The sequence below is a fragment of the Bos javanicus genome, chromosome 1, assembly GCF_032452875.1.
Source record: "Bos javanicus breed banteng chromosome 1, ARS-OSU_banteng_1.0, whole genome shotgun sequence".
Classification (NCBI taxonomy): domain Eukaryota; kingdom Metazoa; phylum Chordata; class Mammalia; order Artiodactyla; family Bovidae; genus Bos; species Bos javanicus.
The window spans coordinates 110,102,440-110,130,301 of record NC_083868.1 but is presented as its reverse complement, the minus strand read 5'-3'; the positions used below and the strand labels follow the sequence as shown (position 1 = coordinate 110,130,301).

General features: G+C 41.8%; 2 protein-coding genes across 5 annotated transcripts in view; one reads left to right on the top strand and one right to left on the bottom strand.

Annotated features, from left to right (window-relative positions):
- The window catches only part of VEPH1 (ventricular zone expressed PH domain containing 1), a 277,180-nt gene that overhangs the window by 158,640 nt on the left and 90,678 nt on the right, over positions 1 to 27,862 (bottom strand). For all 4 annotated transcript variants that reach the window (XM_061417635.1, XM_061417655.1, XM_061417624.1 and 1 more), the window contains exon 5: positions 12,802 to 12,968. In XM_061417635.1, coding sequence (XP_061273619.1) covers positions 12,802 to 12,968 — 167 coding nt within the window. The remainder of the gene's footprint in view (positions 1 to 12,801; positions 12,969 to 27,862) is intronic.
- On the top strand, positions 20,454 to 26,895 carry PTX3 (pentraxin 3). The gene is made up of 3 exons (XM_061417609.1): positions 20,454 to 20,729; positions 21,140 to 21,544; positions 25,356 to 26,895. The coding sequence occupies exons 1-3, from the start codon at positions 20,600 to 20,602 to the stop codon at positions 25,967 to 25,969; spliced, it is 1,149 nt and encodes a 382-aa protein (XP_061273593.1). The 5' UTR covers positions 20,454 to 20,599; the 3' UTR covers positions 25,970 to 26,895.

Here is a 27,862-nt window from a genome sequence, read left to right as displayed (position 1 = left end):
TTTCTTAAGGAATCTCCACACTGTTCTCCATAGTGGCTGTACTAGTTTGCATTCCCACCAACAGTGTAAGAGGGTTCCCTTTTCTCCACACCCTCTCCAGCATTGATTGCTTGTAGACTTTTGGATCACAGCCATTCTGACTGGCGTGAAATGGTACCTCATAGTGGTTTTGATTTGCATTTCTCTGATAATGAGTGATGTTGAGCATCTTTTCATGTGTTTGTTAGCCATCTGTATGTCTTCTTTGGAGAAATGTCTATTTAGTTCTTTGGCCCATTTTTTGATTGGGTCATTTATTTTTCTGGAGTTGAGCTGTAGGAGTTGCTTGTATATTTTTGAGATTAGTTGTTTGTCAGTTGCTTCATTTGCTATTATTTTCTCCCATTCTGAAGGCTGTCTTTTCACCTTGCTAATAGTTTCCTTTGATGTGCAGAAGCTTTTAAGTTTAATTAGGTCCCATTTGTTTATTTTTGCTTTTATTTCCAATATTCTGGGAAGTGGGTCATAGAGGATCCTGCTGTGATGTATGTCAGAGAGTGTTTTGCCTATGTTCTCCTCTAGGAGTTTTATAGTTTCTGGTCTTACGTTTAGATCTTTAATCCATTTTGAGTTTATTTTTGTGTATGGTGTTAGAAAGTGGTCTAGTTTCATTCTTTTACAAGTGGTTGACCAGATTTCTCAGCACCACTTGTTAAAGAGATTGTCTTTAATCCATTGTATATTCTTGCCTCCTTTGTCAAAGATAAGGTGTCCATATGTGCATGGATTTATCTCTGGGCTTTCTATTTTGTTCCATTGATCTATATTTCTGTCTTTGTGCCAGTACCATACTGTTTTGATAACTGTGGCTTTGTAGTAGAGCCTGAATTAACATTAACAAATTGAAAAATAAAAACCATATGATTATCTCAATAGATGCAGAGAAAGCCTTTGACAAAATTCAACATCCATTTATGATAAAATCTCTCCAGAAAGCAGGAATAGAAGGAACATACCTCAACATAATAAAAGCTATATATGACAAACCCACAGCAAACATTATCCTCAATGGTGAAAAATTGAAAGCATTTCCTCTAAAGTCAGGAACAAGACAAGGGTGCCCACTTTCACCATTACTATTCAACATAGTTTTGGAAGTTTTGGCCACAGCAATCAGAGCAGAAAAAGAAATAAAAGGAATCCAGATTGGAAAAGAAGAATAAAACTCTCACTATTTGCAGATGACATGATCCTCTACATAGAAAACCCTAGAGACTCCACCAGAAAATTACTAGAACTAATCAATGATTATAGTAAAGTTGCAGGATATAAAATCAACACACAGAAATCCCTTGCATTCCTATACACTAATAATGAGAAAACAGAAAGAGAAATTAAGGAAACAATTCCATTCACCATTGCAATGGAAAGAATAAAATACTTAGGAATATATCTACCTAAAGAAACTAAAGACCTATATATAGAAAACTATAAAACACTGGTGAAAGAAACCAAAGAGGACACTAATAGATGGAGAAATATACCATGTTCATGGACTGGAAGAATCAATATAGTGAAAATGAGTATACTACCCAAAGCAATTTATAGATTCAATGCAATCCCTATCAAGCTACCAACGGTATTCTTCACAGAGCTAGAACAAATAATTTCACAATTTGTATGGAAATACAAAAAATCTCGAATAGCCAAAGCTATCTTGAGAAAGAAGAATGGAACTGGAGGACAGCGCCCTTAACCTGAGGCTTTTAGAAATGGAAAATGCTTACACATTTCCTGCCCCATTCTACAAAATTCCATTTCCCAGTCCTTATTCTTTATGTCCTATTCCTGGAACACCAGGGTCTCTATGATGCGTGTTTCTAGTGACAATTTTATTTAAACTCCAGTCATACATCCCAAGACTATAAAGAAAATTTTAAATGGAGAAGAGAGAAAAGGATAAAGGAATAAAGGAAAAACAAGAAAGACAGGCAGGCAGGCTCAGGCAAATACAGAGTACTAGGCAAAGCTGAATCCATAGAAGGAGCAAAACGAGAAGAAGTACTAAATAATGTGACTAGCAGTAAAATGTGAATAATGTGAATGAATAAGGACAGATATTTCTTGAAGGTTGCTGCTACTGCTGCTAAGTTGTTTCAGTCGTGTCCGACTCTGTGCAACCCCATAGACAGCAGCCCACCAGGCTCCCCCGTCCCTGGGATTCTCCAAGCAAGAACACTGGAGTGGGTTGCCATTTCCTTCTCCAATGCATGAAAGTGAAAAGTGAAAGTGAAGTCGCTCAGTCATGTCCAACTCTTAGCGACTCCATGGACTGCAGCCTACTGGCTCCTCCATCCATGGGATTTTCCAGGCAAGAGTACTGGAGTGGGGTGCCATTGCCTTCTCCATTCTTGAAGCTTATCACTCACATTTAAGGGAAGTGGTGCTTTGGCCTTCAGATATTTTTGGATAAGGAGAAATTATATTTTCCTGACAGTCAGTATTTCCTTAGGTTGGTCTCTTTATGCTGCCTCATTGGAGCTGTTTCACATCTCGGAGAAAGCCTTCTTTTGCTGAGAGCAGAGAAGCCCCTAAGATAACATAGATAGCTTGCAGAGAGGAAGCTGACATGGCCTTTGTTCAGGCCATAAGTCCCACACCATGGACTCTGAAAGAGCTTCCAAACTGGCCTCCTCGTCTCAAGACTTTTGCCCTCTCTTCAGCCTCCTCGCTGCCTAAAACCCCATCTGCTCATGCCAAAGATTTCCCACAATGCATGGTCAGAATCCCAGTGCCATGGCATTCCAGGGTCATTCACTGGCATTCACTGATGGGTTTATCTGCTGCCTCTTCCTCCACGAACCTCCCGACCCAGCAACATGCCACTGACCACCCACAGTGGCTTGAACACACATAAAAGTATGAGAAAACTCATACTTTCAAAGCTGATCTCAAATAGTTCTATTTCTGGGAAGCCTTCCCCCCAGCCCACGCTCACATACACACAACCTGGAGCCAGAGCACAGGGAGGCCACTGAGCCACACACGGAAATATTCTGCAGCCTTATACAGCGTTCTGTCTTCTGACCCGACACATACACCTTTATAACAATCTGGGAGGCTTGCTTTGAACTTAGAATTTTTGGTCCCTGTCAAGGAAACAGGAAGAAATGACCCCTAGCCTCCATCCCTTGCCCCTCCCTTCTCTTCCTACCCCTCCCTTTGCCCTCAAGGAGTTTCCTATGCATATTTGTGGATACTCCAGCCCACATATGCAAGCTCATATAGGCTGCCCCTCAGACCTATGAGGGTGACACTGTTGGCATGGCCTGTCCTCAGGGAAACAGACCCAGAGACCAGGACTTCCACAGCCCTGGAAGCAGGATGGAGGTTTACTGGAAAGGGATTTCAAGGTCTTGGTTATCTGGACTGTGTTTAGTAGGCAGGGTGGTGGACGGGAGCTGGGGGGCACAGGCAGAGGAGCGCCAACCAGAACTGTACAAATCCAGTAACCCAGGTGAGGGCCTGTCCCTGGCGTTTCTGTTCCTTCTTGAGCAGAATCGATCACTGCCTTTACTGTCTCCCAGGCAAGTCTGCTGATGAGTTTAGCATCTTGCCATTGAACTGAAATTCTGTGGACACATCTCATTACTCCAGGCTGTGGGCACCTTGAACAGAGGGCCATCAAAAATAACTTAACTGGCAGCAAGGACATGTAAATTCTTGTTAAAGAATGAAAAGTCAAGCTACTGTGTGTGTATACATGTATGTTCCCACACTCCCTCTCAAATTACACTTAGATTCAATGTTCTCTTTCAGTTAATTTGATTAGCACTAACAATGTCTATTCGGAGAAGGCAATGGCACCCCACTCCAGTAATTTTGCCTAGAAAATCCCATGGACTGAGGAGCCTGGTAGGCTGCAGTCCATGGGGTCGCTAGAGTTGGACACGACTGAGCGACTTCACTTTCACTTTTCACTTTCATGCATTGGAGAAGGAAATGGCAACCCACTCCAGTGTTTTTGCCTGGAGAATCCCAGACGGGGAAGCCTGGTGGGCTGCCATCTATACGACCGAAGCGACTTAGCAGCAGCAGCAGCAGCAACAATGTCTATTAATCTCCAGAAATCTCTAAAAATAACTGCCACTCTTTTCATTTAATACTTACAGCTACCATACTAACAAAATATATATTCTGAAAACCATGGTTCTGTTCCAAAGACTGTTTTAGGACTGACTATACAGTCCATGAACTTCCTGAAGTTCAAGCTGGTTTTAGAAAAGGCAGAGGAACCAGAGATCAAATTGCCAACATCTGCTGGATCATGGAAAAAGCAAGAGAGTTCCAGAAAAGCATCTATGTCTGCTTTATTGACTATGCCAAAGCCTTTGACTGTGTGGATCACAATAAACTGTGGAAAATTCTGAAAGAGATGGGAATACCAGACCACCTGACCTGCCTCTTGAGAAATTTGTATGCAGGTCAGGAAGCAACAGTTAGAACTGGACATGGAACAACAGACTGGTTCCAAATAGGAAAAGGAGTACGTCAAGGCTGTATATTGTCACCCTGCTTATTTAACTTATATGCAGAGTACATCATGAGAAATGCTGGTCTGGAAGAAGCACAACCTGGAATCAAGATTGCCAGGAGAAATATCAATAACCTCAGATATGCAGATGACACCACCCTTATGGCAGAAAGTGAAGAGGAACTCAAAAGCCTCTTGATGAAAGTGAAAGTGGAGAGTGAAAAAGTTGGCATAAAGCTCAACATTCAGAAAACGGAGATCATGGCATCTGGTCCCATCACTTCATGGGAAATAGATGGGGAAACAGTGGAAACAGTGTCAGACTTTATTTTTCTGGGCTCCAAAATCACTGCAGGTGGTGACTGCAGCCATGAAATTAAAAGACGCTTACTCCTTGGAAGGAAAGTTATGACCAACCTAGAGAGCATATTCAAAAGCAGAGACATTACTTTGTCAACAAAGGTCCTTCTAGTAAAGGCTATGGTTTTTCCTGTGGTCATGTATGGATGTGAGAGTTGGACTGTGAAGAAGGCTGAGTGCCCCGAAAAATTGATACTTTTGAACTGTGGTATTGGAGAAGACTCTTGAGAGTCCCTTGGACTGCAAGGAGATCCCACCAGTCCATTCTGAAGGAGATCAGCCCTGGGTGTTCTTTGGAAGGAATGATGCTAAAGCTGAAGCTCCAGTACTTTGGCCACCCTATGCGAAGAGTTGACTCATTGGAAAAGACTCTGATGCTGGGAGGGATTGGGGGCAGAAGGAGAAGGGGACGACAGAGGATGAGATGGCTGGATGGCATCACTGACTCGATGGACGTGAGTCTGGGTGAACTCCGGGAGTTGGTGATGGACAGGGAAGCCTGGCATACTGCGATTCATGGGGTTGCAAAGAGTCGGACATGACTGAGCAACTGAACTGAACTGAATACAGTCCATCACTCCATCTTCTTAATGTTTTGCAACTATTCTCATTTTAAACAAATACTAAGTGACTTTTGAGTCTTGTCAGCCAGAAGATGCTGTGTTAGGTGTGGAGGATTAGGTATGTGAACAAGAATGTTCTACACTGCTGAGAGAAAATCCTAGAAAATGATTCTTTTCTAGGGACCAGACCACAAAAGCAGTTCCTCTGGGTCTGGACATTAATCAATAGAGGGCTGAACTTGCCACTTCCTGCCACTTATCTCCGTATGGTTAGGGTTAGAAGTCTATGTCCTAAGGATAATTACAGATATGCTCATGTGTGTTACTAAATTCTGTTCCTTTTGTTGGCTAGACTACAGCATGGTTTTTGGCAGCCAAGAATACTGACTTAGGCCCAGAAGGCCACTTGGAAAATTGACCACCCAGCCTTTTCCTATAAATGGACTTGGAGAATTCTCTGGAGCTTCTAGCCATGAGTCACTAGCCAGGAACTGCCTCCCTCCACCTAGGAAGGACAGTTTCCTAAGACAGGGATATTCAATAGACAGTGATGGAGGAAGGGACCCCACCTGTTTGGGAAGCAACATCAGAAAGTCACAGACAATCTCAGCTACACAAAGAGATTTTTTGTTTTAAGGGCCAACTGTTGACCCTCCAGTCATGAAAAACCAAGTTATCACTAGTCACAGAAGGTGGGTAGTGAGGAGTGTGTTCGAGAAAACACGAAACATTCCTGCACACTGCCTTCATTGGAAAACCTGCTCAGGGATCTCCAAGTTACAGAACGCTGGCACAGCTGTCATGCAGAGAGAAAAGCCCCCTTTTAATCCTCATTTCACAAGGTGAAAATCCTCCTTGTTTAGCCTCTCATTTCATTTGAGATTGGATGAACTAGATGTACACAGAAAGCCTCAGGCTGTAGATGTGACTGTTGCCCTGATTTCGTTTTCCTCTCAGTCGACCTTTTTCTGTATCCCTCCTGTTCCCTTTGCCTGCTGTCTAATTAATGAACATGAGAGAGAGGAGGGTTTACCTGGGATTTCTCTAGCTCACTACCCGTGTATCTCAGTAATCAAGTGCTAGCTGACAAAGAGCTGAAGGAGGCAAAGGGGTGGGATGGGGAGGGGCAGGACCACTTTAACATGAAGAGAAGTGCTGATGGAAAACAAACGGTTGGTCAGTGCCCGGTCAACCACTCCCTCCCACCAGTTAGGATCCTGGTCCTGGTGTTGTCCCTTCACTTCACTATGAGTACTTCCTAACCCTTTGCTTCTTCATTCCGGGGTCCACACTCAGCACCCATGATAGATCTCATTGGGTGGAATTAGACTGGGTTGATGATGTAGTTCATCCTGACCTGTATGCCTTTGTGAAAGCTCCCTAACCAGTGTCATCCCCAGATATTCTGTAAATGGCAGCCTTAGGGGCAGGGCAGTGTGACTGTAATGGCCTGTGGAAGACACGGACATTGACTGTATGAAGATGGGGGGCCAGATAAGATGAGGGAGGCACATGACAAGCCACCTCACCAAGCCACTCCCTGGTACCCACCCTGTTCTTAACCTCTCCAAACTTCAACTTCTCTGTTTACAAAATGAAAAGGCTGTTGAGGGGAACAAGTGAGATGATTCCTGTAAAACACCTATATAAGTGCCTGGTACTCAACATGAGCTCGACCACTACTGGTGTCCCCTGTCCACCCTCCCCTGCCTCCTGTAAGCTGGGAACACTCGCCTGTGGCCTTCTGAAGTGGAGGCTGCTCAGAATAAGAGAGGAGGGGGCTGGGAGTCAGAGCGCTGGACCTGTACAGCAGTGTCATTTACTGCTTACTACTGGTATGATGGTAGTACTCAAAGCATCCAGTTTTCCCCCTACCTTTAACTGATTCATTTTAATGTTTATATAATTTTAAAGGGTACCCTCCATTTACAACAAAGCATCCATTCTGACTAGTGTAAAATGGAAAAAAATAACACATTATAGAGTTATTGGTAGCATTAAGTGAGATATTAGATGTTAAAACAAAAATCCTTTGTGAATGATAAATCCTCTGCAAATTTAGGCACTAATACTATCTCATCTGTGTTAAGAAATATTCACAGAGTGACTTCTCTGTGCCAGATACTATGCCAGGCACTGGGGACACAGTAATGGACAAGGTAGTCCTCGTGTCTCAAGCATTTGTATCACAGCCAAGGTGGTCCCCTGGTAGTTCAGCTGGTAAAGAATCTACCTGCAATGCAGGAGACCCTGGTTCAATTCCTGGGTTAGGAAGACCTGCTGGAGAAGTGATAGGCGACCCACTCCAGTATTCTTGGGCTTCCCTGGTGGCTCATCTGGTAAAGAATCCACCTGCAATGCAGGAGACCTGGGTTAGATCCCTGGGTTGGGAAGATACCCTGGAGAAGGGAATGGCTACCTGCTCCAGTATTCTAGTATTCTGGCCTGGAGAATTCCATGGCAAAGAGTTGGACACAAATGAGCGACTTTCACTTTCACTTTCAAGGTGGTCCGGAGGGAAAGAGAACAGCAGAGACAAATTCATGGCCTCGTGAAATGTGCTGTGTCAGGGATTAGGGGTAAGAAAAGAATCAGAGAGTTATGCAGGCAAGAAAGCCACATCTAAGCAATTGTCAGCTCACAAAGTGTGGTGCTGGTGAGGGACGATCATTCTATGTGGAGAACATCACATGTACATAAAAATTCAGTGCCTGATAGAGAATGCCTGCCTGTGATCCCTGAGACCAGATACTTATTCGAGGTCTAAGGGTTAAAGAGACCCTGATGCTGGCAAAGATTGAAGGCAAGAGGAGAAGGGGGTGACAGAGGATGAGATGGTTGGATGGCATCACTGACTCAACAGACATGAGTCTGAGCAAACTCAGGGAGATGGTGAAGGACAGGGAAGCCTGGCGTACTGCAGTCTGTGAGGTAGCAAAGAGTCAGACACAACAACAACAAGAGTGACTGAACAACAACAACACAAGAGTGACTGAACAACAGCAACAAAGGAGGCCAAGCAACAGACCGGGGCCTGGTTATAAACAGCTTCATAAGCCCTTTCCCAAGTCTCTGGACGGCCACAGAAAGCCTGTAACCAGCGGTCTGCTGGGACCTCTCTGAACGCCACACAAGGTGCCACTACTACTCTTGCACCTTACCTTTTTGGGTCAGGTCACTCCAAGCCCCTTCCTATAAGTGAGCCTCCTCCTGGTTTCATTTACTGCCTTTATTCCATGGGAAATAAGTTGAATTTGCTTATTCTCTCCAGATCCTCCTTGAACTTGTATTGAACCTGCCCTTCCAAACATTGTGTTTAGCTTTTGTTCTCAGGCTGCAGATAAAATGGCATGCCCAGCTGTCTCTTCTCTGAAACCAGGTCCTGCCTATTAGTCACCTCTCTCTATTCCCCACATCACCTGGTCCCCAGTCTCTATCTGTGGTAGGCAGAATAACAACTTCCCCAAGATGTCCGCATTCGAATCCCCGGAACCTGTGAAAAAGGGACTCTGTAAATGTGATTAAGTTAAGGGTCTTGCGATGGCAAGATACTCTTGGATCATCTGGGTGGTCCCAATGTAATCACAGGGTCTTGGCAATGGGAAGAAGAGTCGGAGTCAGGGAAAACATGGTGGAAAAGCAGAGGTGAGAGTGATGCAGGCTGTGAGCCAGGCTATTGCAGCTGGAAAGGGCAAGGAACATTCTTCTCTAGATTCTCCGGAAGGAATGCAAGCCTGTTGACACATTTTAGACTTCTGACTTCCAGAACTGTAAGGTAATAAATTTGTGTTGTTTTAAATCACTACACTTGTGGTAATGTTACAGCAGCACAGGAAAAGAAGACACCACCCTGTCTGTGTCCCCCTCACTCTGAGCTTTCTTTTACCTGGTCTAGTGATCCCTTAACTCCACTCCCTGCCCAAACTCTGCTGTAGCTTTGCCCATCCTTTATGTCCTTAATCCTTTCTGAAATTCATTTCTCAATCTGTGCTTGGAATTCACTCCCAGACTACCTCTAGCTTGTTCTATCTAATATTTTCTGCCACATCTTCAATCACTTTATTCTTACTGGATATTTTTTAATCCTCCTTATTTCCTCTAAACTCCAACACCCATGCAGGCATTTCCTACACTTCCCTTCCACACACAATCCATAATAGATGTCTTCCACTCCCCACTTCACGCCTACAGACCACTGCCTCTCATGAGTCACTAGTGGGTCTCCAGCTACCAAAGCCAAGGTCAATTCCTATCTCCAATCTCCTTTAAGTCCCTAGATCTTGACCCTGTTGAGTCACTTTCCCTCTTTGAAGACCACACACATTGTTTTACTTATTTTCATGGTCTTTACTTTCTTTGATCTCTTTTGTTCATTTTTTCATTTCCAAATTCAACAACACTTTATTGAAGCCCTACTATGTGCCCAATACTGTGGTAGGGCATTCATACAAATATGCGGACACAGGTGCTGTGCTCCTCAAGGAGTTTAAGGCGCACTGGGAGAGAAAGACATGGAAAAAATAACTGCAATATACTGTTCTAAGGGCAAAAGCAAAACTGTATACCAGGTAACAGAGAGGCTCCCAGTCCTCTGTCTGACCCCTAGCATTGCTGCTCTAAGTGTGGTCACTGAAGCAGCAGGGACAGCAACGCCAGGGAACTTGAAAAAGAGTAGAATTGGGGACCCCATCCTAGAACTACTGAACTGAAACCTCTGGGGATGGGGCTCAAGCCTGCTCTCTCATGTCCAGGTCTCCCAGCCTGGTCCCCACTTCTTAAAGGCCATCTGCCTCTCTTCTCAACCTGACACAAAACCTCAAGGTCTGGCCTGATGCCACTCCCTCTGTGCATCTTCATGGCACCTGTTTTCCCCTAAGGCAGAACTCACTGCCATCCCATCTCTGTTTATACCTTTCTTTGAGAGGCTGGGCCTGAGGCATGTGGGATCTTAGTTCCTAGACTAGGGATCAAACTCATGCCACCTTATTAGGAGTGCCAAGTCTTAACCACTGGACTGCTAGGGAAGTCCTCCCAACCCCCCCCTTTTTTTTTCTCCCACCCTCCTTTTCTTAAAAATCTGTTTCTATCTTTTGTAGAGCACTTATCAGCCTCTTTAATTAAGCTTAGTTTTATGAATATTTATTGAGTACTATCAGATACGGTAACAAGATGTGGGATACAGAGGAAAAGAAGAAATCATGCCTTGCCACGAGGAGCTTACAGTCTTTTGTGGTTAATTATACATATAATCAACTTTGTCTGCCTTTCTTTGAATTTTGACATTGAATTCAAATGTTCCAGTTTTCACCTTGGTGTTGTTTTTCAAGTGGTGGATATTGATATTAACATGAAAATGGAGCAAAGATGCAGCCATAACTGATATAACCTTGGTCTTAGCATTAATCTGTATATGCACATGTGCTCGTGCCCTCTAGAATCCACTTCTACTTTCCCCTTCCTGCTGCTGCTGACGCTGCTAAGTCATGTCAGTCATGTCTGACTCTGTGTGGCCCCAGAGAGAGCAGCCCACCAGGCTCTCACATCCCTGGGATTCTCCAGGCAATAACACTGGAGTGGGTTGCCATTTCCTTCTCCAATGTATGAAAGTGAAAAGTGAAAGTGAAGTCACTCAGTCGGGTCCAACTCCTAGGGACCCCATGGACTGCAGCCTACCAGGCTCCTCCGTCCATGGGATTTTCTAGGCAAGAGTACTGGAGTGGGTTGCCATTGCCTTCTCCGCCCCTCTTCCTAGCAGCCTCTTGTTTCTGAGTGTCTTCAGGGTTCAGGAGAAGCTCCAGGGATAGAGCAAGGGTCTGAAACAAAGACTCTCAGGACTTTGATTTGGATGTTTCAGGAGTCATGGGGGAGAAGCACACTGCTCAGAGAACCCCGATTCCCATCCAGATCCCACAAGGAGAAAGCCTACAGAAAATGGAAGCCAACATTGAGAAATCAAAAATCTGAGAAATGGAGATGGAGAAGCTGTTCTGCTCACATACTTGAGCCCCTAATCAAGTCTTACCTGAAGGTTTTTCCCCATTCTATGCACTAATGCATTCCTTTTATTGTTTAAACCAGTACGGGTTGGGTCTTTGGTTGCTGATAGTCACATGCAACCTAATTATTATGGTGCTAGTGGGCTTCCCAGGTGGCTCAGATGGTAAAGAATTTGCCTGCAGTGCAGAAGATCTGGGTTTGATCCCTGGGACAGGAAGATCTCCTGAAGAAGGGAACAGCAACCCACTACCTTCCCAATGGCAACCCAAGTATTCTTGCCTGGAGAATCCCATGGACAGAGGAGCCTGGCAGGCTGCAGTCCATAGGGTCACAAAGAGTCAGAAGAAGCTTGGCACACACTCAAAGAATAACTTATTTGCCATCTAGAAGGTGAGCCTTCGCTCTCATTACAGGCTGATTTCCCCATAAGTGAAGACATGTGCAGGTCTTCCTCAGGGCCCCATCTGAGAAACTGTAGATCCCAAGGACTGCACAACCACACTGAACTTTCATGAAAGATGTTCTGCAGTGACTACAGATTTGCACACTTGATGTGTTTGTATTACTGTACCTGTGGTGGTTAATTTTGTGTGTCAGCTTCACTGGGTCAGAGGGTACCCAGATATTTGATTAAACATTATTCTCAGTGTGTCTGTGAGGGTGTTTCCAGATGACACTGACATCTAAACAGGCCCAGCTGTGATGAGAGGGTAACAGGCAGGAGGAAATAAACTGCAAGTGGCAGACGTTTTTTTCCTTCTCTACACAAAATTAAAAGAGGCTTCTTTTAATTCTGTGTTGAGGACACCTGGTTCTGCCTTGAGCTAACCAATACATTTCTCTTATAGAAATGTTTTTCTTAAGCTATGTTAATGAAACTATGTATTTGCTTTGGAATCTGCCTTTCTTTAAAAAGGTTCCCCCTAAGACTAACTTTTTTCTTTTCTCAAACCTTGGGCTGAGAACGGGCTCAACAAACCAGTATTCATGTCAATTGTTTTATGATGCACCTCCTGCCATCCTATCTCAAAAATGCATACTGTGGGAGAGGGGCCTGGTGAAACTCTCTTAGCCTTGAGGTGTCTCTCTTATCTGATTAATAGCTTTCTAACAGACATAAAACACCTTGCTAAAAACTAGCAAGGGGTCACTCTTTCTGTCCCCTTCTGATGTCTGTGTCAGAAGCTTTCCCTATCTCTGTTACACTTTAATAAAACTTTGCTGCAGAAAAAGCTCCAAGTAGTCAAGTCTCATCTCTGACCCCAGATCAAAATCCCCTCCTCTGGAGGTCATGAATCCTGGTATAACACATGGCTTGCAACAGCAACCTTTCTGTGTGGATCATGTTGTATATAATATAATTTTTACCTCCAATTGCTTCCTCTTTGCAGCTACATGCAAAAGCCGTAGAAGATGGTACTGTTCTGGTTGTTCCAGTTGAGACATCAAGCCTAGGAGTTCTGTGAGGTGTCTGTTAATTGGTTGAGGCTGCTTTTCATACACAGCAGGTAAAACCCTCAACAACATGGCATTACCTGTTGAAGGAACAATAACGAGAATGATGACTTTATCAGTCCATGAGCCATAGAAATAATATTATTAATGTAATAAATTTTGCACTTCCTCACATATTAAACAGCACAGGCTGATGACCAAATCCTTTGCTTAAAATAACATGATATTTATTTTTATTCTGAAAAATCACTAAAGCATTAAACAGTTTCTGTAAAAAGGAATATTTTATGATATGATCAGCATTATTATCTAATGAAAATTTTTCCTGAGTAATGCGCCCTGGGGAAAAGAGAATTTGACAGTAACCAGACCGCACCCTTGTGGAAGAAACAGTTCCGATAAAGAATTCCTATTGAGAAACAGCATTTGGATGCTGTTTAAATCAAAACTAAGCAGTGCTGTAAGCATGGATCTAAATGAAACTGAACCAAAAAAATAAAAATAAAAATAGTGCAGAGGAATGTATTCATGTTCCTGAGAGATATGGAGTCCTGGTTTAGACAACTGACATATGGAAGCTATGCCTTATTTTTATAAATAGTTAGGAAAGTAGCAATGCAAATTTAGATCCTCAATTTCTGCACTATATCAAGGGAAGTTTAGACAGAGCTTGTTTGTCACGTGATTTGCCTCAAAGACTTGTATAGACAACTGGGTTTAAAATGGCAGAACCTAAAGAAGAAGAAAATGACTTAAGCTTTTGGGACTCGTTTGCAAACAACATATGGGAAACATCTGCCTATCGCTTATGGTATGGAGTTTTTCGAAAAATCCCCTCAAGTACTTAAATGTCTCAGAATTTATTTCTAGGGATTTCTTGAACAAGAATTTTCTTGCCTCTATTTATTTTAAATGTGGCTCTCTATATAGAAGTTATACACAGAAAGAATCAAGTAAGCGGTGATTACACATTTGTAAACCCTTATTAAATGGTGGGGACATTTGGATACGAGGATTAAGAAAAGAAGGACAGAATTTTCTGAATATCTATGGCAAAATTTAATGAAAGGGTGATTCTGGATCAAAGTGAATGTATCAGGGTGATGGTAAATAATGAGAATTGCTTTTTCCACATATGGCTCATAGAATGGTTTCAAACAGATTTCAATCATATAACCACAGAGCCCAAAATATTGGAAATATTCAGATTTTTTTAAATGTGAAAAACATTGTTTTATTTTGTTTTCTGTTTATTTTCCTAAGAACTTTTTCTTAAGATATCAGGAATTGCCAATGTCATGTCCAATCTATACAAGGCACATTACTCATAGAACTTAGCTATGTAGACATACTGATTAACTGCTGGAAAAAGTTACAGTAAATGGGACTGTCACTGGAATTGAAGACACAATACAATATTCATTAAAGGTCCTCAGACTTCTGGAGGGGAAAACCTAGATTAGTCATTTTTAGTGGACTTGAATTTGTTCAAATAATACAAAATTAAATAAGGGTGTTTTTTTTAAATTGATGAAAACACTTTGGTATAGAAATCTTATTAATTTCATTCATAAATTACTATATTCTTCTTCATTATGAAATATTTCAAGTCATTAGACAAACATAGGCAAAAATACAAGGACCACTGGTGTGCCTACCAACTAACTTTATCAAAACTCAGTTCAGTTCAGTTCAGTTGCTCAGTCATGTCCGACTTTTTGCAAACCCATGAATCACAGCACGCCAGGCCTCCCTGTCCATCACCAACTCCCGGAGTTCACCCAAACTCATGTCCATTGAGTCGGTGATGCCATCCAGCCATCTCATCCTATGTCATCCCCTTCTCCTCCTGCCCCCAATCCCTCCCAGCATCAGGGTCTTTTCCAATGAGTCAACTCTTCACATGAGGTGCTCAAAGTATTGGAGTTTCAGCCTCAGCATCAGACCTTTCAATGAACACCCAGGACTGGTCTCCTTTAGGATGGACTGGTTGGATCTCCTTGCAGTCCAAGGGACTCTCAAGAGTCTTCTCCAATACCACAGTAGAGTTTGAGAATTTGAATTTCTAACAAGTTCTCAGGTGATGTTGATGGTCACTGGACCACATAATTAAGTAGTAAAGCAGTGGGTTTGTCCCTGGGAGATAAGTTTCTAGATGTTTCAAAATTTCTTCTCAAAATGGTTGTAGTAGTTTTCTATAGCTGCCATAAGAAACTGACATAAACATGTGGCCCAAAATAATAGAAATTTATTATCTTATATTTCTGTAATTCAGAAGTATAGCATGAGTCTCACTGGGCAAAAATCCAGGTCTTGGAAAGGCTGGGTTCCTTCTTGGAGGTTGTAGGAAGGAATCTGTTTCTTGGCTTTTCTGGCTTCTAGAGACCACCAGCATTCTTTGCTTCGGGGTCTCCTTCCTTCATCTTCAAAGTTAGCTACACAGCATTCTCTGACCCTGCTTCCATCACTACACCTCTTCCTCTGATTATCTCTTCTGCCTTTCTTTGACTTAAGCACCCTTGTGATAACATTAGGTCCATTTGGATAATCTAGGATTTTCTCCTTATATGGTAACCTAATTTTATCTTCAGTGCAATGAAACACATTGTGTTCACAGGTTGTGGGAATTAAGATGTGAACAACTTTGGGGGGGAGGTCATTATTCTGCCTACCACCATGATTATAACAACTTACATACCTATCAACAGAAGCATGAATATTTCTGTTGCCAACATTTAGTCTTGGCAGACACCAGTTTTCCCCAGTCTGACGGGGTATAAAAATGTTACCTTATTTTTTGTTCTAATTTTCATGTCTTTACTTCTGAGGCTGAGCAAACTTTTTATGTTGCTCTTCCATGATTTAGCCTTTCATATCCTTTGCCTGTTTTCAATCAAGATGTCTGTGTTTTCTCACTGATTTGTGAAAGTCACTCAGTTGTGTCCGACTCTTTGTAACCCCATGGGCTATACAGTCCATGGAACTCTCCATGCAAGAATACTGGCATGAGTAGCCTATCCCTTCTCCAGCGGATCTTCCCAGCCCAGGAATTGAACTGGGGTCTCCCACATTGCAGGTGGATTCTTTACCAACTGAGCTATCAGGGAAGCACTGATTTGTAGAAGTTCCTTATTTATTCTGGACACTAATTTTTGGTCTGTCAGTTTTAAAGTTGTAATCCTAATGGAGTTGGTTTTGAAATTTATTTTATGGTTTATAAATTTTTTAATTGAGAATTCTTTCCCTATCCATGTTCGTAAAAATATTCTATTATATTTTCTCCTAAAAGTATTATGATTTTGTTTTATGCCTTAATCATCTGGATTTTATTTTTGTGTATATAAGGAAGGGATCTAATTATAAATTTATATATGTGTGTGTATATAAACAATTGTCTCAGATCAAATTATTCAGTGACCAACTGTTTCCCTTCTGATTTGTGATACTTCTTTCATATATAAAGTTTCCCATGTATATGGGTCTGGTTATTTATCATACCTTCACCAATTATGTCTGCTAAGTCACTTCAGTCGTGTCTGACTCATTATGACCGTATAGACTGCAGCCCACCAGGCTCCTCTGGTCCATGGGATTCTCCAGGCAAGAATACCAGAATGGATTGCCATTTCCTCCTCTAGGGAATCTTCCTGACCCAGGGATCAAACCCACGTCTCTTATGTCTCCTGCATTGGCAGGTAGATTCTTTACCACTAGAGTCACCTAGGAAGCCCTTTATACATTTTCTTAATTGCAATTTATAATAAGTCATTTTACCTCACAAGACAAGTTTCTTCATCTTCTGCTTCCGATTCCTCTTATTTCTTCATTTTCTGCTTCAAATTCCTCTTGGCTACTTTATATACATTTTACCATTACTTTGTCAACTTCCTTATAAAGCTAGGTTAGGATTATTTTTCACATTGAATATATAGACTAATTTGGGATAACTGACATCTCTGTGAAACAAGAACATGATATATTCTTCTATGTAACTTTTTTGATATCTCTAAAGTTTTGTGATATTAGCTGTGTCTTGTCTATCTTTTATTAAATTGATTCCTAGGTATTCCATAGTTGTTGTTGCTATTGAAACGGAAGTTTTTGGTTTTTTAAAGATGTTTTCTATTTATCTGCTATATTAAGAAATCAATAAATTTTTGTACACTGATCTTTCATCCAGCAAAACTTGTTTAGTTCTTTTTTTTTATTAATGGAGTCTCAAGATTTTCTGTAGAAAAATAATCAAATGATAATAAGTAACAACTTTGTAATATTCCTTAAGTTTCTTTTATTGTCCTACTTTACCAGCTGGGACCTCCAACACTTTGATGAGTAGAACCAGGTCCTGATATCATTTTCTAATTCCTGTTTTTAAAGAGTATGCTTCTAAGGATTCATCATAATGTATGTATATGTTTCTACATATTCTTGGTATTTATATTTTATCAGTTTAAGTTCCTGTCTTTTTCCTAGTTTGAACATGAATGAATGTTAAATTTTATTAATTGACTTTTCTGCATCTGTCCATATGACCATATGATTTCTCTTTTAAATTGTTACTGTCGTAAATGAATGAGTATGCTAATGTTTAATCAATCTTGCACTCTTGGAATACACTCAGCTTGGTATGATGTACTGAAAGCACGTATTTCTGGATTTCTTTGGCTAATACTTCATTTAGAGCTTCTGCATCTATATTCTTAAATGAGACTGACTTGCAGTTTTCCTTTCTTGTATGGACCTTGTCTTTTTTTTAGTATCATCCTTACTAGACATATAAAAAGAATTTAGTGCACTCCTGCACACTCCATTCTCAGAGGCAGTTAATATAAAATGGGAATTATGTGTTTCTTGCACGGTAGAACTTGCTTATCAAACTTTCTGAGCAATGTCCTATACATTTCATTATATCAAATTTTAAATTATACACATTTCTATATCCTTTTGAAGTTTTTAGCATTTTAATCATCAGTTGTGACAGAAATGGATTTATCAATTGCAAGAAGTATGTGAAAATCTGCCTTTATGACTGTGGGTTTACCAATTTTTCCTTATAAGTCTGTCAATATTGGCGTATTTTTTTGAAACGATGTTACTAGATAGTTCTGAGGTATCTTCCTGGCAAATTATTTATTTCATCATAATTTCATTACTCTCTTTGCCTTAAAGTCTATTTTTGACTAATATTAATACAGCTATGCTAGCTTTTCTGAATAGCCCTTGTTTGGTCTATTCTCTCACCACCTTTAAATATTTTGCTTTCAAGGTTTCTAGATTCTTGTGTTTTATGTGTGGTCTTATAAGTGATGTAGAACTGGACTTAAAAAATATTCCTGACAACTTTTGTCTCTTAACTGGAATGTTTGTTTCATTAATATTTAGTGATTAGTATTTATAGTATTAGGTATATTTGGATTTATTTTTACATTACAGGTGCTTTTTGGAGAAAGAAAGGGCAATCAGTATTCCTGCCTGGAGAATCCCATGGGCAGAGAAACCTGGTGCACTACAGTCCATGGGGTTGCAAGAGTCTAACGTGACTTAGCAACTAAACCACTGCCACATGTGCTTTTTATTTATTTTGCTTTGTCTATGCTTTTCTTCCCTTCTTTACTACTTCCTATTGAACAGCTCAAAAATTTTTTTTACTTCACTCTATTCCTTCTATTTGGTCATTTTATTTCCTCTTGGTTTTGGTGGCTGTCCTTTGAAAGATAAACATACTTGAACAAAGAAAAATTAATTTTGCTACCCTGAACAATGAAAGGACTTTAGATTTATTTTCTTAGATCTTTCTTCCAGTTCCTTAATACTCTCTTCAGCTTTGCCATTCCTTTAATTTCTTAAAAATTTCAATTAATTTTTTAACTCAAGGTTATATTTGATTCTTTAAGTAATAGGCCTATTCTTCTTCTTTTGACACTGTCTTTTTCTTTTTTCAGGTTTCCAATTCTTTCTTGCAGATCTTAAATCATTTTAAACACACTTATTTTCCAGTTTCTAGCTGATATTTTAAATAAATGAAATTCTTGAGGGAGGGGTATCCAATGCCTTTTGGTTTCTGCTGTTCTCATTTATGGTAGATTGTTTCCTCCTACATTTAAATATTTTTTATTATGAATTTATTTTTACTGTGGCAGATAGTACACATTTGTGTCTCGAACATGTATAAGGGCAGGACCAAAGTCACAAACTCTTAGGGACCTTGTAGAGTTCAGTCAAAGAGAGACAGGCTTACTTCTCATTTCTGTGCTAGGGTAAGGACTGGGGCTATATCTATTGAAATCTAGTCAGTTAACTCCTCACCCTGACCTAAGCCTTGTGGCCCTTAACACTTGGTTAACACAGAACTGAAACATCTCTTCCCCCTTCACCTCCCCTGATGTGTGTGTGTGTGTGTGTGTGTGTGTGTGTGTGTGTGTGTAGGGGGGCTCTAGATTCAGCTCATGGGCTCACTGACCAGTTTTTGGTTCCCTCTCTTTGGGTAGGTGGCATTGGTGGTAAAGAACCAGCCTGCCAGTGAAAGAGACATAAGAAATATGGGTTCAATCCCTGGGTCAGGAAGATCTCCTGGAGAAAGGCATGGCAACTCACTCCAGTATTCTTGCCTGGGAAATTCCATGGACAGAGGAGACTAGCGGGGCTGCAGTCTATAAGGTCACAAAGAGTTGGACATGACTGAAGCGACTTAGCACACTTGGCCTCTGGATATTGTCCTTACTTTATGGGGAACTTATTTGTACATTTAAAGTTTTTAATTATTATTCAAATGTAAACACATTTCTAGGGTTTTTTTTTCAGCAGAATTTTCAACTTATATAGATCTCCATATACTGGCAGAAGCAGGAATCCCTAAATTTACTTTAAAAACATAATCTTTGACTCTGAGGCTAGTGAAATAAGATACCCACACAATAGATTATGAAAAGAAACACCCTAAAAATCAGTTTATTCCTTTCCCCCAACTCCTCCTTATTTTAGGTTTATTAGTTTTGCTGTGCTTCTCATTAAAAAGTATGTTTATAAAAGTATAGTTGTAACTCCAGAAGGATTAAAGATGGAATTCCTTGGAATGGATTTGGCTTCTAGAAGCATACAAATTCTTACTGTGTTGGTTTATCTTGAAATCAGAAAGTAACTTTCACATCTTAGACCTGTAAAACTGCACAAAGAAAAAGTGAAAAAATGTTTTCTATGCGTAAAGGGTTGTGAAATAATGAGAGCACACACAAAATGCTGGGATGATGCTCTTGCTTTCACACCTCTACGTCTGCTGAATCTATTCCCTAAATCTCTATTCCCCTAATCCCTCTCCTCTCCCTCTCATCCTTCAGAACTACCAATTCAAGTTACAACAACTAATCCCCAGGGGGAGACAGTCCTAGCCCTGTCTTCCCCCTTCCTTCCCCTCTAACCCTCCTCCGGTTAATCTGACTGTACTGTAAACCTTTGTGGTTTACTATTGTGCAACGTCCCCCACATCTCCTTCACCCTCCTTTCCCCCAGCCCTCCCCCCCAAATCTGGGGAACTCCCGTTAAGGCAGTGCCACTGGCATTACTCATTCATCCCCATTCAGACTTTCCCCAGCATTTATTAAGGGCTCTCAGCTCCTGCCTCTCACTCGCACTCTCCTCCGCTCCTTCTGCACTTTGAGAGCCTCTTGCCTCGTCCCCTCCCGACAGCGGTGGGAAGAACGTCGTCTCTCCAGCAATGCATATCTCTGTGATTCTGTTTTGTGCGCTCTGGTCTGCAGTGTCGGCGGAGAACTCAGATGATTATGAGCTCATGTATGTGAATTTGGACAACGAAATAGACAATGGACTCCATCCCACTGAGGACCGTAAGTTCATTTTTACTGTTTCTCTGCTAACCCTTAACTACATATCTACCTCCTTAGGTCTAAGTATTATACATATATTTTGTTGCCAATGCAATAAACAACAACAACGAAAAAAGAGTTTTGCAAAAGAGAAAAGCATGTCAGGAAAGGAGGTTTCATAAAGTTATTTCTCTCAGATACGTAATGGGTCGGATTGTATGAAATCGCCGGTATTCGCCTGTTTTGAGCTCCATGAACGGCAATTTCATCGAGTTCAACTTATAAACTTGCAAGGTTTTTGCAGGTTTCCTTAAAGGGAAGGGGGTACTGGGGACGGGCTGTCACTTGGCGACCTCGAGGGAGGTCGGCATTTCACAAAGAACACCCGAGGGAGGTTCAGGTCTGTAATGCGTGTATGTTCCCCGCTCTAGCCACGCCGTGCGACTGCAGTCGTGACAACTCCGAGTGGGACAAGCTCTTCACCATGCTGGAGAACTCGCAGATGCGGGAGGGCATGCTGCTGCAGGCCACCGACGTCATGCTCCGGGGCGAGCTGCAGAAGCTGCAGGCCGAGCTGGGCCGGCTGGAGGGAAGCCTGCAGAAGCTGTGCGGGCCGGAGGCCCCCTCCGAGACCAGGCTGGCCCGGGCGCTGGACGACCTGCTGCAGGCGAGCCGCGATGCTGGCCGCCGGCTGGCGCGCCTGGAAGATGCTGGGGCGCTGCGACCGCAGGAGGAGGCGGGGCGGGCCCTGGGCGCGGTGCTGGAGGAGCTGCGGCGGACACGGGCCGATCTCCGAGCTGTGCAGGGCTGGGCAGCCAGCCGCTGGCTGCCGGCAGGTAAGGACGCGGGGACTGGTGGGGATCCCTGCGCGGCTTCGTTTTCAAAGCGCGAGTTGCGGGAAACCGAGTAAGCCAACCAAGCCTCTAAGGGGAGGCTTTAGTGTGAGGAAACACACCGGCTCACACCCTTCTGTTTCAGCATGCGCGGGTCACAGAGCTCAGATACATCATAAAAGGCGGGAAAATTGCTTTCAAAAGTAGTCAGTCTTCAGTTGTGAGGAACCCAGAAGATAGCTGTGTAGGTAACCATCACAGTCTTGAAATAGACCTCAAGGGCCTCCAGACTGACACTTGATCGGACCAGGCGTTAGAGAAACTCTATTGGCCAGTTATAAGAGTGACTGCGCTCAATGTCCAGCTTCCCTCCGTTAGGGATTTCCACTTCTTCTAATTTTAGCCTGCCTCTGTCTTTAAGGGAGCTCTGGTTCCCCGCGCTATTTCAGGACCCAGCCTAATTTTAAGGAACGTTTTCCAGTCCCTGGGCTGGCCCCTTCTCCCTACCAGTTCCAAACAAGAGACTCGAGGTTGAATCTGATCTCCCAAGGCCCCCTGCCCTGAGCCCCCAGGGTCTGTGAAATGAGCTCCAGAGTGAGCTCCAAGGGTGTGAAGTTTGGAATAAACCAGCAGCTGAGGGATCCACAGTGGAACAGTCAGATGTAGGAGCTAGTTGGCATCCAGGCAGTACCTCCAGGGATGTGGAGGATCAGGGTGAAACAGAAGAGAGGCAGTTCAAACCAGATGCAACCTGTCAAAGTCCCATGTGATACTAGTGAACTTCCAAATATATGTGGGCCCGAAATAATACATTTTAAAGATGCCTTAAGGAAATATAGAGAAGATTTGGAGCGAATAACACTCCTTTATAAAAAGTCAGAATTTCTAAGAAATGGTGCTATAACAATCATTTGTGGGTTATATTAGAAAACCCATGTTCTAGGTAAGAAAATATAACATACACTTTTCCCTGTTCATAAGCAACTTATGAACAGAAAACAATTACACCTTTTATGTCCAATAAAGCAACTCTTACTATATGGGGTAGGAGGTAGAATCAAGCATATGTGAGAGCATTTTTCATTTAAAATTGCAGATATGATACCAAAATACCAGTCTTTCCTAAATAATTGAGGACTGTTTATCAGTACAGAGCATGTTTTTTAAAGTAGGGCTTTAGAGGGGGGGAAATCATAAAATAAACATACAATAGATCCTTAGTATAAGTGACAGGACAAACTATAATTCTCTGGCAGTTTTAATGGATTAAATTTCTTGTCTTTTGCAAACCATGTAAAATCACTGCACATATCATGTACTGGGAAAACTGAAGAGTTATGCTAACTTTCACCTCCACCTCTGCATACCAGTTAGAGCAGAAGAAGGATGCATTTCTGAATTCAAAAGTGTTAATTCTTATTACATCCATTCATATATTTACCCACATGCTTTGATTTTTCCTCTCTTGGTTTCCTGCCAGCTTGGCTCCTAAGGGATTCCTAATCATTCAGTTGTCAGCCTCTTAAGAACCTGGTTTTAATTTTGTTTGGTCTTTGATAATATAATCAGAAAAAACCTATTAGTTAAAAGCCATTTCATGCGAGAGTTTCTGACATTTTAAAGACATATCAAGGGTCTCAATCACCGACCCCCAAAAGAACACAGAAAAAACTTGCCAACATGCAGTTCTACTCATTGAACTTACATAACCAGTGCAGCCTAGAGGGGAAGCTGGGTCTCTGAGAGGCAATCAAGGAAGGCTTTGGAATGCAATCCTGACTGACGGGGCTGATTTAAACAGGAAATCAGTTAATTAGATTGCAGTAGGCGCTCTCTCTGAACACTGTTTTACTGAAACATTAGATAATATCTAAAATGCCCAAGCATATGGTGATCTTTTGTTCCATGATCTTTGTTGGATTTAAATAACAGCTAGAAAAGTATGCATCTACCAATCTCATTTTCAAAAAGAATCAAGCCTCATTAAAAATTGATTTTAAAAAATCTTTAGAAATTCAAATTATTCAGGGAAAAAGTTAATACCAAAGTATGGCAGGACCAATTTTGTGCTTTAGTGTGATGGTTACTTTTATAGGATTTTCTGAACCTCAATATCTTCTTTGACTATTTCAAAAGGATAAGGTCCATCTGCTTAATTTTTCTGGGCTGGAGCCCACCTTTCAGCCACTTGTAGACGGTTAACTTAGTTTACCACACTTCAAATGGACATTTGGTTCCTGCAAGTCTTATTTACCCCTTAGTCTTCAAATGCTCTGGGAATTTGCTTTTTAAAGCTATCTTATGGTAAATCTTCCTTAAAAGGTTGTTATAAAGTGAATACTTAGCTCTAATTTTTGTTGTTGTTTAGTCGCTAAGTCATGTCCAACTCTTTTGTGACCCCACGGACTGTAGACCACCAGGCTTCTCTGTCCATGAGATTTTCCGGGCAAGAATATACTGGACTGGGTTGCCATTTCCTTTTCCAAGCCCTAACTTAGATTTTTAAAAAATTCTTTCATTGGTCTTTTATATGTATATATTTGAGTTCAGCACAAGGCAGAGCTCACTTATTAAAGCTTTTAGCATATTATTTCCCAGAGACACTTGAAAGGTCTTCACTTCAGCATCTTTAGCTCCCTTACAGGCCATGTGACCTGGAGATGGACAGAGGTGGGAGCTCCCACCCCTCAAGTTTGAAAGTCTCCTTCTAAGTGTGTATTAGTGGAAATATGTCCTCCATCCGGCCCCTTGGAAGAATTCACTCTTCCTTAAAGATTTTCTGTTAGGGCTTACATAGTACTTGTAAGCATTTGGACAAAGAATTTTTAAGTATATCTTTGGTCTACAAAGTATTCCCTGGTGGCTCAGAGGGTAAAGTGTTTGCTTGCAATGTGGGAGACCTGGGTTCGATCCCTGGGTCGGGAAGATCTCCTGGAGAAGGAAATGACAACCCACTCCACTACTCTTGCCTGGAAAATTCCGTGGACGGAGGAGCCTGGTAGGCTACAGTCCATGGGATCACAAAGAGTGGACATGACTGACCAACTTTTCTCACTCTTGGTCTACAAAGTTCTTCTCAAATGTTACATACTTGTTGCTTACAGACTTGCAGAATTTAGAAGGAGAAGGGAAGAGCCTTTGACAGATAACTGTTAAGCCTGGAGAGACTGTAGGGCTCATCAAAAGCTATACAGCTTGCTAGTAGTAAAACAAACTGAATTCCAGTTCTTTTAGCCAAATCCAGAGGTTCTTCTACCACTAAGAGGCAGTGCAGTGTGCTGGTTAGGGTTATGGCTCCTGCAGCCAGAATTGTTGTTGTTGTTCAGCTGCTAAGTCATGTCCATCTCTTTGCGACCCCATGGACTGCAGCACACTGGACTTCCCTGTCCTTCATTGTCTCCCAGAGTTTGCTCAAACTCATGTCCATTGAGTCAATGATGCCATCCAACCATCTCATCCACTGTCACTCCCTTCACCCTCTGTCCTCAACCTTTCCCAGCATCAGGGTCTTTTCCAGTGAGTCAGGGCTTAGCATCAGGTGGCCAAGTACCCAAGTTCAAACCCAGTTTCACTATTTCTCTGTGTGCCTTCTTTTCCATTTAAATGCTTCCCTTAATGAGACAGTTGGATTTCCTTATTCCTGTTTTCTTTGTACTATAGAGATTACACTTGGGCCCCTCAAGTCATAACATATTGCTGCATGTAGTTTTCAGTTGTAGTCATTAAAAGGCCCATCCTAAAATACCTAACTGCCAGAATCATTTCAAAATGAATTTGTATTTTCTCTCATATTCTTACTTTCTTGCCACTCTAGGTTGTGAAACAGCCATTTTATTCCCCATGCGTTCCAAGAAGATTTTTGCAAGCGTGCATCCGGTGACACCAATGAAACTCGAGACTTTCAGTGCCTGCATTTGGGTCAAAGCCACAGAAGTATTAAACAAAACAGTCCTGTTTTCTTATGGCACAAAGAGGAATCCATATGAGATCCAGCTGTACCTCAGCTATCGGTCCATAATGCTTGTGGTGGGTGGAGAGGAAAACAGACTGGTCGCTGATGCTGTGATTTCCCTAGGAACGTGGACCCATCTGTGCAGCACCTGGGATTCAAAGAAAGGGCACATGGCCTTGTGGGTAAATGGTGACTCGGTGGCCACTGCTGTTGATATGGCCACAGGTCATGTTGTTCCTGAGGGGGGAATCCTGCAGATTGGGCAAGAAAAGAACGGCTGCTGCGTGGGTGGTGGCTTTGATGAAACATTAGCCTTCTCTGGCAGACTCACAGGCTTCAATATCTGGGATGGTGTTCTCAGTAACGAAGAGATAAGAGAGGCCGGAGGAGCAGAGTCCTGTCACATCCGGGGCAACGTGGTTGGGTGGGGAGTCACAGAGATTCAGCCCCACGGAGGAGCACAGTATGTTTATTAAGGGCTGTGAAACTCTACTTGAAGCCAAAGAAATAAACTCGCATCTTAAACATATGCCAGTTGGGAAGGTCTAAAAACCTGAATGCATATTAAGAACACTTGAGATTAATGAAGGAGAGAGTTGAGATCAATCTTTATTTATCTTGGCAAAATACTGAGTAAACAGTTGAAAGGGAGACTGGAGAAGGCTTTTGGGGATATTGTTACTAGATTTTATGCCATGGTGCTTTCAGATTAATGCTATGTCTTTGTCAGATAAACTCTCCAATAATTAAAAAGGACTGTATGAATGAACAGAAGGACAATTGTTTTACTTTTCTTTGGTTAATTTCATTTTGGCCAGAGATGAATTTTACATTGGAAGAATAATAAAATTTGTTGTCCATTGTTCATTGGTATAGGCCTTATTATGAAAAAATGATGATAAAACATATTTATACTACAATGTGACTTAACAAATACAAATGTAGTTTATGTGTTATAATCAAATGTCATTTTTTTGAGGAGATAGTTATATAAGTTATATTGTAAAATGGTTTTGTATTAATTTTATTAAGACTATTTTTGTAAAGCTTTACTGTAAATAAAATATTTTATAAAACTAGTCCATGTCATCTAAGTATATATTTAAAATGTCTGGAAGCAAATCCACACTTCTCATTTTTTTATCTAAAGCAAACACTAGTTTTCAGATGCTAACCTACTATGTGAATAGTAATGGTTAGTATTGTTAGAGGTGCTTCCCCGGTGGCTCAGTGGTAAAGAATATGCCTGCAGTGCAGGAGACTTGGGTTTGATTCCTGGGTTGGAAGATCCCCTGGGGAAGGAAATGGCAACCCACTCCAATACTCTTGCCTGGGAAATCCCATGGACTGAGGAGCCTGGTGGGCTACAGTTCATGGGGGTCACAAAAGAGTTGGACACAACTTAGTGACTAAACAACAACAATATTGTTAGAAACAAACTATAGAATTGTTTTAAGCATTGGCTTTCTATAAGTCATAAGCAAGAAAGATGATCGTAGCTAAGTCAATTCATCTCTCTGGGTTTTAGTTTTCTCAGCTGAGAAATCAAGGAATTGAAGAAATGATCCCTTCCAACTTGATAATGCTGTGAACATACACAACTTTCTGTCCCATGTATACATGGAAAGAAAGTATGAATTATCAAAATTCTCAGATTCACATGATGCCTGCAAGAGATGACTGAGGATTCTTATTGGGGTTGTTATTTAGTCACTAAGCTTGACTGACTCTTTGGTGACCCCAGTGACTGTAGCCCACCAGGCTTCTCTGTCCATGAGATTTCCCAGGCAAGAATACTGGAATAGACTGCTACTTCCTTCTCCAAGGGATCTTCCCCACTCAGGGACTGAACCCGAGTTTCCTGCATTGGCAGGTGGATTCTTTACCACTGAGCCACCTGGGATGCACAGGACTATTATAAGGGAGATCTAAAAATGTGGAAAAGAAACAATGACTTCTGCCCTTAACACATATCCCATTCTCTTACTTATGCATAAAGGAGAGGACAGTCAAGGCCCATCATCCTGTAGATGGGGATGTAACTCCCTACCACACTAATGTTCTCCTCCTGTGGAGGCCATGCAAGGGCTGATAGTGCAACATCTCAAAGCCATTTCTGAACATCAGTAGGAAATGTAGTAGAACCATGGTGATGATGTGTCTGCCTAAAGATAGGGCCTGAACAGCCACAAGTCATCTCCTGTTCATGAGGTTTGGAGAAGAGAACCAATAGTAATTAGCAAACCACATTTTGTAATGAGCTAGCCTGGTCCTTGGGCTTCTCTGGGGGCTCAGTGGTAAGGAATCTGCCTGCCAATGCAGAAGACGATCCCCTGCAGAATGGCAACCCACTCCAGTATTCATGCCTG

What these genes read in the sequence shown, in the direction of transcription:
- PTX3 (XM_061417609.1), top strand. Translation starts at nt 20,600, where the DNA reads ATGCATATCTCTGTGATTCTGTTTTGTGCGCTCTGGTCTGCAGTGTCG. An exon ending in ACTCCATCCCACTGAGGACC is followed by an intron (nt 20,730 to 21,139) that starts GTAAGTTCATTT and finishes TCCCCGCTCTAG; the next exon opens with CCACGCCGTGCGACTGCAGT. An exon ending in CAGCCGCTGGCTGCCGGCAG is followed by an intron (nt 21,545 to 25,355) that starts GTAAGGACGCGG and finishes TTGCCACTCTAG; the next exon opens with GTTGTGAAACAGCCATTTTA.